The 20,731-nt window shown below is 37.6% G+C and overlaps 1 protein-coding gene and 1 long non-coding RNA gene across 2 annotated transcripts; both read right to left on the bottom strand.

The window, feature by feature from the left end:
* Positions 1-1,205: 1,205 nt before the first annotated feature.
* LOC139742983 (uncharacterized) lies at positions 1,206-5,253 on the bottom strand. Its single transcript, XR_011711732.1, has 2 exons — positions 5,196-5,253; positions 1,206-4,693 (listed from the first exon to the last, which is right to left on the bottom strand). It is a non-coding gene; the product is annotated as an uncharacterized lncRNA (long non-coding RNA).
* Positions 5,254-7,477: 2,224 nt separating this feature from the next.
* Positions 7,478-15,102, bottom strand: LOC139742973 (pleckstrin homology domain-containing family B member 1-like). Its single transcript, XM_071653480.1, has 6 exons — positions 14,990-15,102; positions 13,191-13,285; positions 11,731-11,864; positions 9,080-9,235; positions 7,937-8,252; positions 7,478-7,491 (listed from the first exon to the last, which is right to left on the bottom strand). Exons 2-6 carry the CDS (start codon positions 13,252-13,254, stop codon positions 7,478-7,480), a joined length of 684 nt encoding a protein of 227 aa, XP_071509581.1. The 5' UTR covers positions 13,255-13,285; positions 14,990-15,102.
* Positions 15,103-20,731: the final 5,629 nt, after the last annotated feature.

Here is a 20,731-nt window from a genome sequence, read left to right as displayed (position 1 = left end):
ATCATGTCAAATCCATCACTTCTGTCATTGTCATTGTGGTTATACAGGGGAACCTCATTATAATTAGCTGCTCGGGACCACTTAAATTTTGTTATATCACGTATATCGTTATATCAGGGATGAAAAGTAAAAAAATATATATATCAAAGAGGTATACGATTTGCAGATATACTTTGTTATATCATGTATCTCGCATTATCCAACCTCGTTATATTGAGGTTCCACTGTACAGTCTGCTCAGAAGATTGGATCAGATGTATTACCTGTGCCCTTTGTCCCCTTTTCCGAGATGTCTCAGATGGGTTGCCCTTATGACATGTGATGCGGGAGTTTCGGACCAGAGGCTATTATGTGAATGTTCATGTGCAGAACAAATCAACTTTCACTTCTTCTGTCTGTCTCTTTCTACCTATCTACTTGTCTGTCCGCTCATCAATCCATTTGTGCGAGTACATGTATTGTGATGTTTTTCGTTTTTTTTAGTCTACATTTAATCGCCAGTACGGTCATGTAGACTCTTAAACAAGTCTGTATTGTAATACACGATGTATGTAGTTTATTGCAAAGTTTTGCAATGGTGTATTTTGTGCAGGTTAAAACAAGAATCAATTAAACATCAATATTGATATTGATACGGCCAACAAAGAACAATGAAATATGTGTGCTTCACATTTTATCCCTTTCCTTTTCATTCCGAATTGTAAAATTTCATGATTGATACTTATGATTATCTGTGTCACTGTGTCACTTACTGTCAATAAACAATGTGTTAGAAAAGTAATAAAACAAAAAGCAAAGTTTGTATGTGTGTGTGTGTGTGTGTGGGGGGGGGGGGGGTTGTATTGTGTGAACACTTGTAGGTATCGGTGCATGTATATGCGACCAAGAAAATCACTGTCCCAATTGTGGTTATGCAGAATCACAAGGGTACTGTGAAACGAAAAATGTTCATGTGCATTTTAATTTTGCGAATTTTGCGAGAGCCAAGATTCACAAAATTAAAATGCACACAAAATTTGTTGTCTACACTACTGAAAAAAAATATACAGCTGTACCCCCCGTATTGGCAGCATGAAATTTTTTTCATGAATCTTGACCCTTGTGAAATTTGCATAAGAAATGTGTACCTGGTAACTAATTACATTACACCACATGTACTTTGGGGAAGGAAAAAAGAAACAGAAGACAAAAGATAACAACAGTGCTTTCCAAATTTTTGGAAGTTTATTACGCATAAAAGATCTCATGACTTTCTCTCTCCAGAACATTTCATCAGCTGCCTGTCTCTCTCTCTCTCTCACTCTCTGCGGGCGTATGTGTGTATGCGCGTATGTTTGTGGATGATCATTCACACACACAGACACACTGACACACAGAGACCTATACACACTATCTAACATCATTGTCTTTACAAATGGCACAGTGGCAAAATACAGGTTCTTTACAATACAGAAGACATTAAAACATAACATGTACCGGTGTCTCCCTTTCCCTTTGACATTACGCATTTCACACAAAGTGAGGATTTATCAAGATAACATGAAGATTCTCTAGTTAAATTAAACGGAAACATTTAAGTTATTGAGTAAAATAGCCACATTATATTCCAGAAACAAAGAAACCATGACTTCGTCTGATCTAGCGTAACAGACCAACAGTTCACTGATGCACTCCTTTTTACAGCCAAAACAAACTGCATTACAATGATCAATTTGTAGAAGTTACACGCACTTGCATGCAAACTGCTAAATAATCCCTTTATGCAGAGTCGTAAAGCATGAATTGTTCTTATTTTAACGTTCCACCTTTCTTTTTCCAATCCCAAAATTTAAAGAAAAATGGCCCCAAAGTGTGCCAGCACATCTAGAGCATCTGCAAACCAATTCCAGTACATGTACAATGTACAAGGCAACTCCTCGTGCATGTTCTTTGGATGTCTTTCATTTTCAAATTCATTATTATATTTGGTATGGGCAATATCTAAATTCTTTTCAAACACTTTGTACCTTCATGGAATGCTTTCAGTACGGTCTTCCATCTTAATTTGTGCAGGCATACAACTATCACGTAGTACTCACACAGTACCCTCTGGTGACACATGCTGGTTGTCCCCTTTCACATTTGCAAAGAAAATTGTACATTTAGCACTTTTGTCTAAATGCTATCTTTCTGTCATGAGTATGAAATGGGTTATACACTTTTAGAATGGTTGCAGGATCATGACAGAGATATACAGTGAGTGCAGTTAAGTTACAAATAAATCGGAGAAGTCTGAAGCAAAATCAAGTGATAATAACTTAATATACTCTTGAATTCTATGCATCTAAAGAAGAGCCGATAACATTATTTTGTTCAGTGTTGGAACTTACAGAACATGAGTAACTCAGCTGACCAAAGTTTCATTATCTCATACTGATTAAATATTACTTGGTGAACATGACTTTCGTGTGCAAGATAGATAAAATCGCCTGCACGACTGTGGACACATGATCATGTGCTTTAATAGAAAAATATATAATACAAATGATCAAAATTTTAAAATTCAGCATTTGCACTACACTTTGAGATGCAAGATCTATATCACTGTTCTTTTGTTAACATCACTTGAGAAGCACAAAGTCCTAAATACAAGTGTATCTGAAAGCAAACACAACTTTTTACCTTCATACCCAATAGTGCATACCGGTATACAGCTGTATTCAGTTTACACAGCACTTACGAATTACCATTGACTTATAAACATTATACCTAAAGCACTGCATTGAATACATTAAACATAAGAATTATTTCTGTGCATCTTTATTTCACAATCACTACTTCACCCCTGAACCCTCTTCCTTACATTGCTGATATCACCACATCTTGCAAAAATCAAACATGAGAGATATAACCTGCGACAGGTCTGGTTTTCTTGCGGTACTCTACGCACTGTACTAAGGCAGACTGTGAAAATTAACAAAAGCAACACAACCGAGATATTTTGGTCCCACGAGTGAATGGCTGCGCTATGACAACATGCACCCTCTCCTAGAAAGTCATTGATGATGGTGAAAAGCTAGGCTGTAAAACAAGCATTGAGGTGCATACCAAGAACTACCTGGTGCCTGACAGAGTTTAATGAAGCAACATATCTCAAACTGGTGTTGAATATTTACATCAATGGCAACAATCACACAACACTTACAATATCACCACCAACAAAGCAAACTGCATGAAATATTACAACTTAAAAAAAAAAAAGGAAATGCACATTACCAGCATATCAAATTATCATAAAGTTACCCTTAAATATATACAGAAAATAGCTTTAAAACTGCATTTTGTTTTTACAAACATTATTTGCTTGAAAGACTACAGTACAAACAATAAGGTGCACATGAATGAGTATCATTTCTTCCTATACTTGTGATCAGAACACACTATGCTTTCTAAAATAAGTAGTACTATAAGAAAAGAATTGGAATTGGTCTGAAATTAAATCACACAGGTGCAACTTACATTAACATATATGAAATGACAGCTCAATATAGCAACGAATCGATGACAAAGTTTTGCTACACCACTTTAATCAATTCATCCATTTACTCCTATTCTAAATTGCCCATATAAAATAATAGCCAAACCCATTCCTCTGCACACAAAGAAAATTTCTCAATTTTGTCCAAGATACGGACAGACAGAATGACTGCTATTCACATGAGCAACGGCAAAAACGGCAAATTCCTTGAGGCCACGCATAAAAAGCAGGAATGTAGCATGATAATGTAACAATGTAAGCGCTGTCTCCTATGGTATCTAGGAGTCTCAGTTGGCAAGCTTTATGAGAGTTCTTTAGTGGGAGAATGGCAAAAATGTATGGAGTATCCTGAAAAATATGGCCTAACTTCATTTATGGTAATGCCAGCGCATCAAGGTCAAATTTAGCACATCCCCAGGGTGCAATGCTATAATACATAATATGAGCATTGACTTTCCTCCAAATTGATATGTCTCTTGTATAAATTGACTTTTAACTGCCCCACCCCTTTTTCCCCTCCTTCTTTTCTTTCTTTATAAATGGGGGAATGGTTTGGAGTAGGGATGATTAGATTAACTCATAAATCTTACTGGATCTTCCCTTAGAAGAGGACTGCAAGAGAGATTGAAGGTCAGTGGAAAAAGTGGAAATTTTCGTGCATATCACTGACATGAAACTAGCAGGAAAATAAAAATATGCCAATTTTTTATTGTTTGCTGTATGTAATACTATTTCATATCTTGATTCTGCCGAATTACGTACCATGTGTAATTCATCTTTCCTGACTAAGCACAAAAAAATTACTCCCACAAAAATTTTCACTTTTACAGTAATGCTTTTTGCATTTTAAAAAAGGTGAAGGTACATACATATGTTATTGGCTATAAATATGCATTGTCCTCCTGAGCTCATAATCTCTTAACTGCCACTAACAGGACTAGGAAACATATCAAAATATGTATTTTTTTAAAAAATATAAGCATGATGAAGTTCTACTTATATTCCCGACAGAGATGTTTATTTGTAGTATAGCAAAAATACAAGCATTGTTGTCATGATGGCATTCAATCTGACAACTGAGAAAAAAAAAAAAACAAGGATTGGAATCCAAGAAGATGACTGCATTCCAAATAATCGCCTCTAGTCCCATGCGTCCACCTCACCTGGTGTGTTTATCTGCCACGACAAAAAAAAAACAAAAATAAAACTAAAATGACAACACATGAAGCAGTTAGGAGACTGGAAAGCGTGTAACAATCAATACCTGGACGGACTTGCTTAAAATCTGTAGATGCAGCAGACTTCTATACTCTATGTACAAAGGCAGATTTACCAACATATCTTTATTTATGTACATTTCCTCTAAGAACCTAGTTACGAGCTTTTCGTCCACATGTACATACTCAGCCCTTGTCAATATTAAACTGGAATCCAGTTGGAGTGTGTTAGATGTTGCGATACCAGCTGTGTGATTGTCAGGAACATCTTCTATTACATGTGTATGCTAAACAGTTGAATACATTAGTAGGCTAGACCCCCTTCCCCAATCTCAACCCCCCCCCCCCCCAACAACAACAACAAAACCAACATCATGCAACAACAACAAGTTTTTTTTCATCACTTGTGCCAAAATATACACATATGACGGTACAGTTTGTCCCTTGTAATATCACCTTACCTCACAGTGACTGATGACCATCTTTAGTCTTAGTTGTATCGATACACCTGGGTGGTAGCTGAAAGATCGACAGAGAAATCAAAGTGCACATTAAAAGGTGACAGGGACATGGTTACTGTATAAGCTGCTATTTTCGCTAGGGTTTTAATTTTCACGAACTTTGTGAATCACAGTTGGATCGCCAATTAAATAACAAGCGAAGATGTCTCAATGCGCTTGGATGTTAGCGCATCTACTTCAAGGTTGGCGCCATTTCGCGAAAACAACCTCTCACGAAAACGTCTATGACCTCCTCATCCGCAAAAATATCTGTACATGAAAATAACAACACATACAGTAAATCTATACCAGGTACACACAAACTCTTGCCATAAAGACAAAAAACACAACTTTCCCCAAATTCTGTAGGCATGATGTGAAATAAAAGTACAAAATCTGATTGCACTGGCTCCAAATCTTCCTCACAATTTGAACATCCCTTTAATAGCTTAGATTTCACACATCAACAGACGCCAACCATGCATGCCCTTTTTTACAACATGAAATTTTCGCATGGAGCCTCTGTCATTCGATGCATATAGTGTAGACAAGAACTTTCGAATACATTCTAATTTCACAAATCTTGGCTCTCGCTCTCCTGAAATTTGCGAAATCAAAATGCATGCGAACATTCCTAGTTTTACAGTAAATCTTTCTCATTCTCAATCTATACATCAATCTACATGTATTTTTCAATTTCATCTCTCCCTTTCCATTTATTCATCTATACAAAATTGTATCTTACAATTTGTCATCCCATCTGCTTTTTGCCTCTTCCATTTGGTAATGCATATGTACATTTAAATGTATTGTGTAGGTATGTGCGAGTGTATGTATACATGCATACATCTATCTATCTACAATCTGTCTGTCTTTCTAATCACACACACATTATGGCTGCCTATACTGAGAGATGTTCCTTTCTTTTAATAAAGCAGGTTAAATGACATCTACACTTTGATCAGAAACAATTATCAATCCTTTCGTTGACGGTTGGTGATGTGAGCCTGCATTTCTCTTTTTAGTTTGCTTAAAGTCTGAAATTCCTCCAAGGAGAGGCAGCTGCAATTTCAAACTTTTTTGCTGCCATGTGTTTCGAACTCGAAAATCCAGGAAAAGCATGTACACATGTCTGTCTCCAAAGTTTTCACAAATCACTTCTGATGTAAAGAAAAGACGGAATCACTTGAAAAAAAAAACAAGGAAAAGTAGAAATTACGCGGTGCGTAATATATGTCCCCGCAGGAAGTAGCATTTAGTAGCAAAATGTACAATATAGGTAAAAAATCAAGGTCAAAGGTCAAAGAAGTCAAAAGTCAAAATTCTGTGTACAAGTTTTGAAGCCCTCACCTAGTGCCATCACATAAAGCAAATGGAATCAAAATCGGGTTAGAAATGGCAAAGGAGTAGCATTTTGTAGCAAAGTGTACAATACAGGTAAAAAATCAAGGTCAAAGAAGTCAAAGGTCAAAATTCTGTGTACAAGTTTTGAAGCCCTCACCTAGTGCCATCACATAAAGCAAACGGAATCGAAATCGGGTTTGAAATGGCGAAGGAGTAGCATTTTGTAGCCAATGTACAATATAGGTCAAAAATCAAGGTCAAAGGTCAAAGAAGTCAAAGGTCAAAATTCTGTGTACAAGTTTTGAAGCCCTCACCTAGTGCTATCACATAAAGCAAACGGAATCAAAATTGGGTTAGAAATGGCGAAGGAGTAGCATTTTGTAGCCAATGTACAATATAGGTAAAAAATCAAGGTCAAAAGTCAAAGAAGTCAAAGGTCAAAATTCTGTGTACAAGTTTTGAAGCCCTCACCTAGTGCCATCACATAAAGCAAACGGAATCGAAATCGGGTTAGAAATGGCGAAGGAGTAGCATTTTGAAGCAAAATGTACAATATAGGTCAAAGGTCAAGGTCAAAGGTCACAACTGAAATTCTTTGTAGAAGTTTCAAAGCTCCCATGTAGTGCTATCATATAAAGCAAACAGAATCAAAATTGGCTCATAAATGACAGAGAAGTAGCAAATTGAACATTTTGATCACACACGGACGAACACACGGACACACGGACACACGGACACACACACGTACGGAGCCCGTTTCATAGTCCCCTGCTCGAACTCGTTTGGCGGGGACAAAAAGGTACACTGAAACTAAATAAAGCATACCAGTATGCTGATTCGAGCGCAGGGTCGTTTCAATCTGATATCGAAGGTCTGCTCAAAACATCATTCAGACACAATTACTGCTGCAGTGCTGCAGTACCACACATACACACAATAAAAAAATAGAAAAGCACTCGGAGAGCACAGACTGCCGCCAAGTCAACAACTCATTTCCACCCTTACATGCATGCAATTTCCCAAAGCATGCATTTTGTTTACGTCATTGCATGGCGCCTTGCCCGAGCAGAGCACGCACTTTAGTGTGCGTATTTAAACCTCCAGTACGCACAGCTTGAACCCCAAGTTCGTTTACCTTATATGCCAAAAAGATGAAAAATCCTTCAAAATCCATAAAAATTCCCGGATCACAACCAAACTTGAATGAGGTGTTCATGGTGTTAATATCGACTTTTTATGCAAGTTTCATTTTCATCCCTACTTTTTGAGTTATTTTGCAAACAGAAAAACCAATGCTGATGATCACTTAACCTCCTCCTTCCCTGGCGGAGGTAATAAAATCACAAAAATAGACTCACTCTGAGTGGATGGGTAAGTTGTGAAGGTGGTAGTGCCCCCAGGGTTGAGGATAGTTTGTCCCGGGTAGGCGTACATTGTCTGCTGGACAGGGTAGCTGGCCGTTGGGCCCTGCCTGACGGTCACCGTGCGGCCATCTTGGTAGTACGTGGTGGACGTGACCCGCGAGGTGGTCCCGGGCGTCACCAAGGTGACAGGTGCCGCAGCCTGGTAGACAGGGGGCGGGCTGGCATACACGACGGGTGGAACCACGGGGGGAGCCTGAACGTAAGCTGGGGGTGCGGCGTTCATAACGGCAGGAGCAGGGGGCGGAGCTCTCTGGAAAAAGTGGGTGGGACAAGTATAAAATAAATGAAATGGAAAAAAAGGAAAATTCATCTCTTAAAGAAAGAGAGAAAGAGAGGAGAGAGAGAGAGAACTAGATAGAAAGCAAATATCTTTATACATATGAATATTGAGTGAAGTTTAGAGAAAATAAAGCCATTACGAAAATGTTCACTTCTTGAACGAAATTATGCAAATTCATAATTCTCCCTGAACATCTCTCGAACACAACTAACTGTCAAGCAAGACATTTTCATGGCATGATATTTTCCGTAATTGGAGCCGATGGCTTTTTTTTTTTTTTAATCTGATCTGATTGTATCTATTCTCTGTGAGGAATTGCTTTACAATTCCATCAATTTTCAGCAATTTCATCAAACATTATACACAGTGTATATCATGGCATTGCACAGTTTTGCTTATTTCATTACCCATACGTCTGTAAATAAGGGTAATATAATTTCATGCATTACATGTCAATTTCTATACAGAGTGTTTGCCATGAATGAGGAAAAAGCTACTCTGTTTGGTAACCAATCATACATATTGTACAGATTTCAGGAATGTCATTCAATTCAATTTCAATTCAAATTCCATGAAATTTTTCTCCAATGTAAGTTGCACAGTGAAATTCAGCATTGCCAATCTGATGATGACTACATGAAAATTTCTTGAAGCAAAATTCTCCCAGAACTTCGCAATGGCTTAGTACTGAGCATGCACTGGCATAAAATTTGAGCTACTACTCGAGAAGTTACTGTTTCCCAGCTGAAGGCTTAGCATACTGAAAAATTAAAGCAGATTCAAAATTTGCGACTTACGTGACTCCTGATGACATCGTCCATCACCAGCTTCCACGTCTGGGCGTCGTCGTCCGTGTCGGCGCAGAAGATGTAGGCTGCCTGGCTGGTGCGGATCTCGATGAGGGCGCCAATTCGACCGAAGGGTGCGGCCACACCCTGCACATCGCGACCGATCTGAAGGCGATTTTGAGGAAAACAATGGTGACTGGTATCAATGGATTGAACATACGTGTATACAGACTATATGATGCTACAGCTCAACGAAGAGCATGAAATATGATCACATCCTTACACAAATGGCAAGAGCAACATGATGTAGGCTCTACACTAATCCAGCATACATTCCGTTTGGAGTTTGGGCAAGTTCTTCTTTTAATTTTTAAATTTGATAGTCTGTTGTCTACTTGGACTGCATGGCTGTTTAAAAAACAAATTGACATTAAAGACACTATTTAACACTGTGGTGGCTCAATTTCTAAAACATGTAGAACTTCACTTAACCAAACTGTATGATGTTCAAATGTATGAAACAACACTCCAGCACAAATATATGTAGGTCTTGAAAATAATGCTGTTACAAGTGTTATAAACAAACACATATCACCCTGGCAATAAAATGCTAATTGAATGGTTTATTCCAGCACTAATTTCTACAGGAATTATCAAACACAGCAAATCTGATCACACACATTTTACACTGTTCTATTAACCCGTAGAGGACGAGCTCACTCGAGCAAGTGTCTATGGAAAATGCGTGTTGTAGCAAAATCAGCCCGTCCTCAATGGGTTTATAAAGTACGAATCACTAACATTCAACCGTGATGTGTACCTTTTATATGAATACACATATTTCCACAATATTAAGTACTCTGGTAGCATAAAGGGCCATGTACGTAACTCAGATTTTTCAATCTGGATACACAATAAAAAGGGCACACAGACCTGGGATTCAAGAGGCCGCTGTTGGATAGCGTAATGATCGCAGCCATCTTCTTTACGAATATTGATGATGTATGGCAAGTCAGTGGTCAATCAGAGTAGATTATGGGCAGGTATTGCATGTGCTCTCTTTCGTAGAGGTTTGATAAACGTTCATGATTTGCTGTATGCAGAAGCATTTAAGTATGGTGAAACAGTTGTAGCACAGGACGAACTGATCGTAACATTTTTTCAATCATTTTTTATACAATTACTGTACGAATCAGTTTAATTCAGTTGTCCAGAACATGGATGCACACTTGTTAACTAGCTTTATGCCACCAAATCCCCCCTCTGTGTGCCTTTAAAGGACAAGTCCACCTTCATAGACATGTGGATTGAGTGAATTTCATGCAGCAATATTAACAGAACACACCAGTGAGAGTTTGAGGAAAATTGGACAATCCGTTTAAAAGCTATGAATTTTTGAAGTTTCTGCTTAGTCACTGCTGGATGAGAAGACTACTACAGCTTGTGATGTCACATGTGTACAACAATATAAAGAAAATATAAACAAAATTCAAGATATTTTCACTTTTCTCGCAAGATAAAAGAACACTTGACTTCCCTCTTTCAGAAGGCAAGGGGGAATGATATTACCCTTAACATACTACAGTAACGAGTCGAGGATATGTGTACTTTTTTCAAAAGTTAAATTTTATGAAATTCTCTTTATACAGTCAAACCTGCCTTAGCGGCCACCTCTCTATAGCGGCCACTGAAAAATCCCCCCCGAGAGAAAAGCCATGTTAAAGACCCTGTGTATAGCGGCCACCTGTCTAACGCGGCCAGCGGCCACAAATTTTGTTTCCCGCGGTAGATTTTAACCTGTCTATAGCGGCCAAAAACCCGATGGAGCCGTAGCCGAGCCGATAATTCAGGGTGTTTTTCTGCTTTTTAGCCGTGCCAGTCATTTCTGGGCAACGTTCAGTGATCGCCACTGTTGCATTCATCACTTATTCAGTCACAATAATGCACTAGTGTTAAGCTTTCTTCATGACTGTGCACATGCTACATGTACTGTGCAACAATTTCATAAACACCGGCATTGTTCTATGCATGATACACACATGTGCATACGTACACACATACATGTTTTCACATCCTTTCCTTGAGCACGCGACACAAATAACTCGCAGCTTCAGTCCAGGAAGTACATTTTCATGAACCTTTACTTTGGCTCTTTACAAGGTGGTGTCGTACATAAATCGTGGCATGTAGAATAGTCTCACTTCAGACTCTACTGAGGATATTACACATGTACATGTATATGTATACAACGATGATACATGTACATGTAGGCAATGCACACAAAGTTGGATTACCTGTCTATAGTGGCCATCTGTCTATAATGGCTACTTTTTCCGTATCCCTTGGGTGGCCGCTATAGACAGGTTTGACTGTATTTTCCTTAAATCGTTGTATGCATGTGACATCATACACTGTAGTAGTCTTCTCATCCAGCAGTGACACTGCAGAAACTTTAAAAATTCATAACTTTTGAACGGATTGTCCGATTTTCCCCAAACTTTCACTGATGTGTTCTACTAATATTGCTGCATTCACTCAATCCACATACGATACATGAAGGTGGACTTGTCCTTTAAGCAGTGCCCATTGCTGATATAAGGGATTTCTTGGAAGGACGGGCTAGTGGAATCTTTATTGAGTTTCTAGATTACGATCCTCACCTTAAGAACGAAGCACTCTCTTGGAAGGTTGATGTGGCCATGTGCCTCCATCAGTCTTTCGTTGGTGTAAATGGAAAACAGACCGTTGGTCCTGAGCACACAGTATGAGCTCTTCCATTTTTTCAGGATGTCACCTGCCGTAAAGGAATCACATTTATAAAACACTTCCATTTCTACAAAGCATTTTATATGATGCATCTTCCGAGTGTCTACAAATTTTTGGGCTTGAAGTTGAGAACAAAGGAGACTGGGTAAAACTTGAAAAGAACATTGCACATACAAGTAGTGCACATAGAACAATAAGGCATGGTCAGCTTTGTGTAAGAATAAAACCCTTGTTTCTTTCATGATATCTGACTTTGTTGTAAGTCGATGACTAATTTAGACTACAGTCCGGACTTAAATTAGCCAAGTTTTCAATTTGATGGAAAGTTAGCATCTTTATGTGAGGTAAACTGTACAGGAACCGCTTGTTCGCAGCAAATGTAATTTGCTACACTTTTATCTACAAGGAAGTGACTCCCATGGTGAAAATGGGTTTGAAAAAATTATATAAAATGGTTGCCTAAAAATTGCAGAAAGTTTGAGAATCAAACGGCTGTCTAAATATCAACTGGTTTAGTGCCCAGCAGGTGTTAAATATTCATTCTAGTTTTTCAGTTTTGGTTTATTCATCTCAGATAGAAATATTTCCACGATAATTTTGTCAACATATTATACTAACAAACGGTAAAAGCCTTTCTTATATCTTCCAGCAGAGAGAACAAATTATCTTCCTGTGCGCGCACACACACACACACATAAAACATTTTTGTCAGATTGTGTACATACAGAAAATGTGGAGTAATCCTAAAATGCTAAGTGCAAAAGAGACAAATCTTTACCAAGCTGGTAGTCATACCATAAGATGCTTTGGCATTCAAAACATTGTGTTCACTATCAAAACCATTCAAATGTTATGTTAAGGATCCTGTTTACCTTTGGGAGCAGTGATTTAAAAATGTTCAAGATATCACCTTTGATGCATATGTGTAGGTCAGTTGTATCACAAAACATCCTACCATATAAAAATTTTCAAATATAACCTAAAATATAAGGAGATATCACTATTTTTCTTATCAATCCATAACTGTAGACGGTTTTAATAGTCCAGAAACATTTTTATTACAACTACTTTATGTTCTATTCACATTTTGTATATTTAACAATTCTTGACAATGATTATACTGATTCAAATTTTTACATTGGTTGTTTCTATCCCTAACTCACATTTTAGGACTATATGGAAGCACAAATGCTGGGTTTTTGTTTCATCTGCAAATGGTAAATTATGCCTTTAAATTCTTCCAATGTTCTGTCCAATTCAGTGCTCTCAGATGGTGGCCTCAACTGAAAGCAAGTTTCTATTGTTCTTATGGGGGGAAAAAAAGTCATCCCTGAAAAAAAAAAAGAAGACATACTTTCTCTCTGCAGCCATCCAGCTTTGATGACATTCTGACTCGCTGCATCCGCACTTGTTGCCATAGTGACCAGATTGTCCCGATACTTGCAAAATCTAAAATGAAAAACAAAAATAGAAAGCTGCAGAGCTGGATTTTAAACAAAAAGTTGTAGGAAAGAGGAATGATCATCATAAAAATAACCAACTGGTACACTTTAAAGGACAAGTTCACCTTCATAAACATAAGGATTGAGAGAATGCAACAATATTAGTAGAACACATCAGTGAAAGTTTGAGGAAAACTGGACAATCGATGCAAAAGTTATGAATTTTTAAAATTTTTGTGTTGGAACCGCTGGATGAGGAGACTACTGCAGCTTGTGAGTCATATGCGTACAACAGTACAAAGAAAATGTAAAAGAAAATTCAACATATTTTCACTTTTTTCGCATAATAAAAGAGCTCTTGACTTGCCTCTTTCTAAAGGTAGGGGGAATAATATTACCCATAACATTTGTCGGTAACGAGTCAGGGGAATGTGTACTTTTTTCAAAAGATGGCATTTTGTGAAATTCTCTTTATATTTTCCTTATATTGTTGTACGCATGTGACATCTAAGTTATTCATACACTGCAGTAGTCTTCTCATCCAGCGGTTACTGCACAAAAACTTCAAAAATTCATAACTTTTGAATGGATTGTCTGATTTTCCTCAAACTTTCAATGATGTGATCTACTAATATTGCTACATTCTCTCAATCCTTATGTTTATGAAGGTGAACTTGTCCTTTAAGATGGGACTCATCATGGAACATGGAAAAGAAAGAAAAAAGAACACAACTCCAGCATCCATCCCACTCAGCATAGTAACTTGCATGTTCCCTCGCCATGTCTTTTGTTAGTCACATAATATCACAGAAACTTGACCGAAAGATCGGTCTGTATCTGTCCGTCGGGGAATGTTCCGCGGAGACTGCGTCTGGCTTCACGGATCCCCTCCGTGTCTACGGAGGACAGCGTTAATGGCAAAATACAAAAGAGTCCTCCGGACAGACGGATCTTTCTGTCTACACAGAAACATGCAAGTTATGCCAAGTCGAGGGGAAGTTGCATTCCAATGTCTTTTGTTAAACATTTCAGTACTTTAGCAATGATCGACAGATGAGGTCATCTGAGGAATATTGGTTTGGAAGGATTTTTTGTGGGCGTTCCCAAGTAATCTGAAGAAAAATAGAAGAAAAAATCGTTAAAAATCTATGGAATGTTTCTAACGTTAGATATTCGTTTCACCGCAAAAGTGATGATGAGGGTATCATAAATCAACACAAATCAACATATGCATTTGATTTGGATTTCAGGGCCCCTTTAATTAGTAATTCATTTCATCATCCAACAAGACCGTGTTGCCTGTTGGCTGTTGCATTCACACAGAGGATTCCAGATCCTGATTAAAATTTGGTCTAGAAACTCGCTGACGTATTCCACTTTTAATCTGACGAGCCTAGAACATACATTTATGCACAGAAACCCGAAAGTGTACCGGTACAACTACTGTACTGAGATTATTGATTATGAGAGTTAGATACATGTTGAACGCAACGTAAAGATGCATGCACACACGAACAGAGCAACATCATTGTATTAAACGTTAGGGCCTGTAATAGGCTATAGCTATACTAAGTTAGTATAGCGCCTATCGTATCGGATGAATACTCTTCATGCTCTTGTCTCTGATGTTAGATGTCTGTCTGTCGTCTAACAACATCTACCGCTGATCAGCTGAACACATGCCAGTTTCCTCGCAATCATTTATACTCACGTCACTCTTTAGGAGATTGTTTCGACTTCCGACGTGCAAACTCAGATCAAAACTGGTCTTACTAACTTTTGACGAGCAGATTCACATACACAGCTAGCTACTATACTCATCAGGTGACTGTAAATAAACTATTGCGTGATCATCATCGAATCTATTCGGGATTCACACACAAAGCTATGCAATGCTCCGTAAACCGTGGCGCGCTAGCGCGTCCGATGCACTCTTTTACCCCTCTGGTGAGCATGACGTCATCATTATAACTAGTCTATGAAGCACACCTAAAGTATTTCTCTCAAATTATCTATGAAAATTCGACCATACTTCATAGTGTTTTGATAATATTACGATGTTTTTTCCTCATAAAGACAGATTATCCTCATCTTCCTTTCCGAGTGCTACGCTGTCTAAAACTTCTAGTAAAATCAAGTAATTTATCTTGTGATTGCGACTATGGCAAGACTGGCGTCAATGGATAATTGTAAAATATGATATTTTATCTTTATATCCGTTCAAAATATACGAAATGCTGATAAACAAACAATGAGAACATAAAAGTAATAGACGCCAGACGGTCAAGTAAAAGTCAGATGGAAACGATCAGATAATACGTAAAAACGAAAGAGAAAATCACATCTTTTTATCGATATTTCAATAATAACTCAGTCTTATTCTGTTAACATAAAATTTTCAGTTATTCACTAACTTGTTTTGCCTGCCCGTATCCTGCAATGAATATTGTGACATGGCTGTAGATTCTTTTCGTTCTTATTTTTATTGTTTGTAGATGTGCTTCTTCTTCTTCTTCTTCTTCTTCTTCTTCTTCTTCTTCTTCTTCTGATTTAGTCTGCCTCCTTCAATACGGTTGAAGATTCTTGCAGACTGTGCTATTTACATTATAATATTTACAGATAGTTACAAGCACATAGAAAATTTGAAGAAAACAACTAGCCACTGCACATAATCAACCGTTAGTCGGTTTCGGAATGATCCCACAGATGGTACTGAAATTTGGTGCTTGGTTGTTTGTGATGTATTTGGTTGTTTTCTTTTTTTCTGCTAACGAAATTCCTTCTGGGCAAAAAGTTTTCCCCTAGCTGTTTGCACATGAAATGTACCACGTGTTTACAGGTTGTTTACATTTTGTTTTAATCAGCTTCTTTCGGCTTCCCACGACTCATTTCCCGAGGAATGTATGTGTGGTGAAAATTTAAGTCATAAAACTTATATATTTATACTTGACAGTGAATCAAGGCTAGCTTAATCCTTGCAAATGTAATCCTAAGAAATGTAAATTCAAACCAAAATAATAACAACAACAACAAATGTACCTCAGTGCACGCAAATATGGGTGTCTAATGAAGTGGCTGGACAAATCGACTGCGGGATAGCCCGACCCTGGAGGCTCATGGTTCAGTCCGACATTTCTGAGTAAGTAAGCTAGTAGAACCGGTAAGTAAGTAAGCTAGTAGATAAGTACCGGTAAGTAATAAGTAAGTAAGTAAGTAACTTCAGTAAGTAAGTAAGTAAGTAAGTAAGTAAGTAAGTAAGTTAGTAAGTTAGTAAGTAAGTAAGTGAGTAAGTATATCAAGAAAGTTAGTCGGCCCCATGTAGCCTACACATGGAAGTATTATAGGCCTACTTTATATAAAATGTATAAGTAGGAAGACTTGGTAGCAGTGCAGATGAAATATTTTAACGGTGCTAATAAATCAATCAAGTATTATAGAAAGTATATAGGCAGAAAAATACTTGGAATAGCTTTTAATTAGTTACGCTGAAAGAAAAAATATTACAAAACAAAAGACAACTATAATAAATCACCATCCCATTCATAATTCCTATACGCAGGCCATAAAGGGGATGCAGAACGTTACAGATGTGTGTGAGTGTGCGTGTGTGTGTGTGTGTGGGGGGGATGGGTCAATACCCGGTTCCCCGCTTCGACGGGGCAGGATCTCCAGACGGAACCATAATATGAAAATCATCAACTTTTTTCCTCTTTTCCATTTTTCCCATTTTTCGAAGAGCCAAAAAATGTCTGTGTGTGTGTGTGGGGGGGGGGGGGGGGGGGGGAGTAGCAGCCTCTCCACCCCCTTTTCCATAACCCCTGGGTCATCATCGGGCCTACATTAAAAAGGGGTGAAAAAACAACAACAAAGCAAGCAAACTTTCACGTGATCACTTTTTATGAGGGGAAGTCCAAGTTCGTTCTGTGGGCTGCAAACTTTTCGAAAGTAGAGTATCCAATATTTGATCTATTGATACTGTATCATAAAAATACATATAAGCGACTGTATAATTTCAACCTCCAATCACCCATTAGATATTCTACGGTTGGATGCCTTTGCGGGATTTATTTTCTATTAGCCATTTAGTGACAAATATTTTGTAACAGTTATAAGATGGGACTGCAAGAGTAAAAATTGAGCAATGATTGCCCTCTGTTTGAACCATGTGACGTCATAATGTCCGTTGGTGAAGTGGGTTGAAAAAGGTAGATGAGCCATAAAAAAAAATGTCTGCAAGACTCTTCAGCTAATTGAAAGAGTCAGCTGAAGAAGGAGAATAAGAAGGAGAAGAAAAAGAAGGAGAAGGAGAAAAAGAAGAAGAACAAAAACAAAATAAGAATACTAGTATAGTGACACCCTACAGGCCCGTAGCCAGGGGGGGGGGGGGGGGGGGGGTGCGTCGGGTGCGTACGCACCCCCCCCCCCCCCAAATTCTGAAAGTCCACTTTTTCATAATAACGGTTTTTAGCAATTCTCAAGATAACAATCCAAATAAATATAAAGACACATTATATGCTACGTAAATGTGGAAGAGTATGTTTAACAATGTTAAAAATAATTGTACGAAACCCTTTTGTTGTATGAACCATCGGATCGTCCCCATGCACACAAACACAAATGTTATGTATCAATTTGTGCGAGTTATTATTATATTGGCACTGCATGCCATGGCCCTCGGCGCGTTTGACCGGTGTTTTTTTTTTTTTCCACTGGCCGCCCGAGTACGTGCGATTCGTGGATGACATTGAGGTTGACACTTGCATTTTTTCACAGGAACAGAGGTAAGTGGATGAAAATCTAATAGCCTCAAAATTACATATATGATAAAAATTAAAGAAATTTCCTCGAAATTACTATAATCGAAAACCTGAGACATTTTATATCTACGTCTCACAAAGATATAGTACATGTACATATAAGTACATGTTGGCATGATAATGCCTGGGGATAGATTATTATGTCAACTATTTTCCATTATGAATGCATGCTCCAATCAAATTGTGAAAAGGTGGTCATGAATTAGCATTTCTTACGAACGATCAGGAGAGACAAAACAAAATGAAAGGCCTGTCTTACTCCAGTTCTCTATTAGTTATACATTTTCTCATGTTGTGACAGTTCGATTGGTTCTCATTTTGAAGTGAGCCAAAACCTAAGAACATTCTCACTTATAATTTCCAAAGAGTATTATGCAGGCACGCAAACTCAATTTAGTTGTATTTCATTTAAATGTAATGGGTAAGAGGTATGAGAGAGAATGCTGAGCTATGAAGTAAAATGGTAAAGTAAAAAGTTTGTCAGATAGTATTACAAAAGCCTGAATATTGCAAGAGCTCCGGAGTAAAAACAGTCAGGGAAAAACCCTATGTATAATAACATTGTGAGAGCGTTAGACTGCATTGTGACGCATCGTTATTTAATTTACATTCTTTATTCATATTTTTCATAAAAAAACACAGGTAATGAGCCGGATTGGGTTAAAATTCTCACTTACAGCTTTGTAGAAGTCTGAGTCAACAGTATCACACAATACTTCAAGACGTATTATAGTACAAACGATTTCTTGAGCCTGCACCGTTTCAGGCTCTGTTCTGGATACGGCGGTAGAAACTCATTCTTTTTTGTTGTTTATTTTATCATTATTTACTAATCTCTTTTCTAACTTACAGGTAGCGGATTTCTTTGCAGACCAAATTCGGAAATGTACTGTTGATTATTACTTATACATTTCCTCATGTTGTGACAGTTCTATTGGTTCTCATTTTAAAGTGAGCCAAAACCTAAGAACATTCTCACTTATAATTTCCAAAGAGTATTATGCAGGCACGCAAACTCATTTTAGTTGTATTTCATTTAAATGTAATGGGTAAGAGAGTATGAGAGAGAATGGAAAGTGCTGAGCTATGAAGTAAAATGGTAAAGTAAAAAGTTTGTCAGATAGTATTACTCTCTAAAAAAAAATCGAGTGAAAATTTTCACTCTAAAAAGAGTGAATACAAAAAAGAGTGAATTTCGAGTGAAATTGGAGTGAATTTTGAGTGAAAATGCTCATTTTCACTCATTTTGGAGTGACGTCAGGGATCACTCGAAGATTTTGGAGTGATCCCTGACGTCACTCCAAAATGAGTGAAAATGAACATTTTCACTCAAAATTCACTCCAATTTCACTCGAAATTCACTCTTTTTTGTATTCACTCTTTTTAGAGTGAATATTTTCACTCGATTTTTTTAGAGAGTACAAAAGAAACTCATTCTTTTTTGTTTGTTTATTTTATCATTATTTACTTATCTCTCTTCTAACTTAAAGGTAGTGGATCTCTTTGCAGCCCAAATTCGAAAATGCCTAGAGACAGCTAGTAACCAAATATGCTACTATAATTTAATAAATAAGAAATAACCATTCCAGTATGTATCTTAGTGTGCACAGTAAGACAGATCAAATCATATAGGAAAACATCTGAGCACTAAGCCTGAGGTCTGAATTTGCACTCAACTTCTTCCAATGGCTAACGGATGTTTAATTTTTGAATTTCACTGACCTCCAAATTTCACAAAGAAAACCTTCTTAGCATGATGGTTAATATGACATTATTGACTGATATTGGAGATGTTTGCGAATCGGATCTACTACCTTTAATATTATTAAATCTAAAATGATTATTTGAAAGTTCGGAAATGCTGGAAATATCCTACCACAAGGAGGCAACATATAAATGGTTCACATTTACAATTCATTTTGTTTTAAAAATTTTCTTATTTATTTTCGTTTTTGACAAACTCGCATACCAACGGCTGATATACTGTATAGTAAAGTGAATGTTTCATCTTCCAAACAGCATCCAATGGGATGGAAAACTCTACTGAAAGGTGGACACCGTGACCATACTCGCTAAAGAAAACGCGTAATAGGGGTCGTTTTTTCTCACGGATTAGATGGAAAGTGTGATGTACGAGCGTATATAATCAAAGGGTATCAAAAAGGCCGAAATTTGGGAAAATGGTATATTGTTCAATCATGATGAAGTACTTCTTTAGGGTGCAGGAAACATTTAAGGAATACTTGTTTTTAAGGCCCGAAAAAATCATATGATCATTACTCGTTTAGGGGCCATTTTGAAAGTCCATGTATGAGCATGGTGTCCACCTTTTAATTGTCGCTACCCCTCCCGGGACAGTATCAAAGGACCGTTTTGTTAATTAACGCAATCCCCCCTTCCTTTAAATATCCTGGCTTCAGGCCTGCTAACGCGGGTATACAATAGAAAAAATAAAAGTTAAAACAACACCAGGAAAATCACTATTCTCAATTTTGCGGCGCGCTACGCGCGCAGAGTCTCGAACACAATTAAACTTTGCAACTTCCTGGCAAAATGAGTTTTTACTATTTCCTAGATGAAATACCGTAACGCGATTGCATGCAACAGACAAAAATACAAATTTCCTCGAGACTTTA

The sequence above is a fragment of the Diadema antillarum genome, unplaced genomic scaffold (assembly GCF_040938485.1).
Source record: "Diadema antillarum isolate AM-2024a unplaced genomic scaffold, OU_Dant_1.0 seq00001041_RagTag, whole genome shotgun sequence".
Taxonomy (NCBI): Eukaryota; Metazoa; Echinodermata; class Echinoidea; order Diadematoida; family Diadematidae; genus Diadema; species Diadema antillarum.
The sequence above is the reverse complement of the archived record's forward strand: the minus strand, read 5'-3'. Positions and strand labels throughout refer to the sequence as shown.

Bases quoted from the DNA above. Each gene is read 5' to 3' on its own strand.
- LOC139742973 (XM_071653480.1), bottom strand. From the start codon at position 13,254: ATGGCAACAAGTGCGGATGCAGCGAGTCAGAATGTCATCAAAGCTGGA. The intron at 9,236-11,730 runs GTGAGGATCGTA...AATCGCCTTCAG, and splicing joins GAGAGTGCTTCGTTCTTAAG to ATCGGTCGCGATGTGCAGGG. The intron at 8,253-9,079 runs GTAAGTCGCAAA...CACTTTTTCCAG, and splicing joins ACGATGTCATCAGGAGTCAC to AGAGCTCCGCCCCCTGCTCC.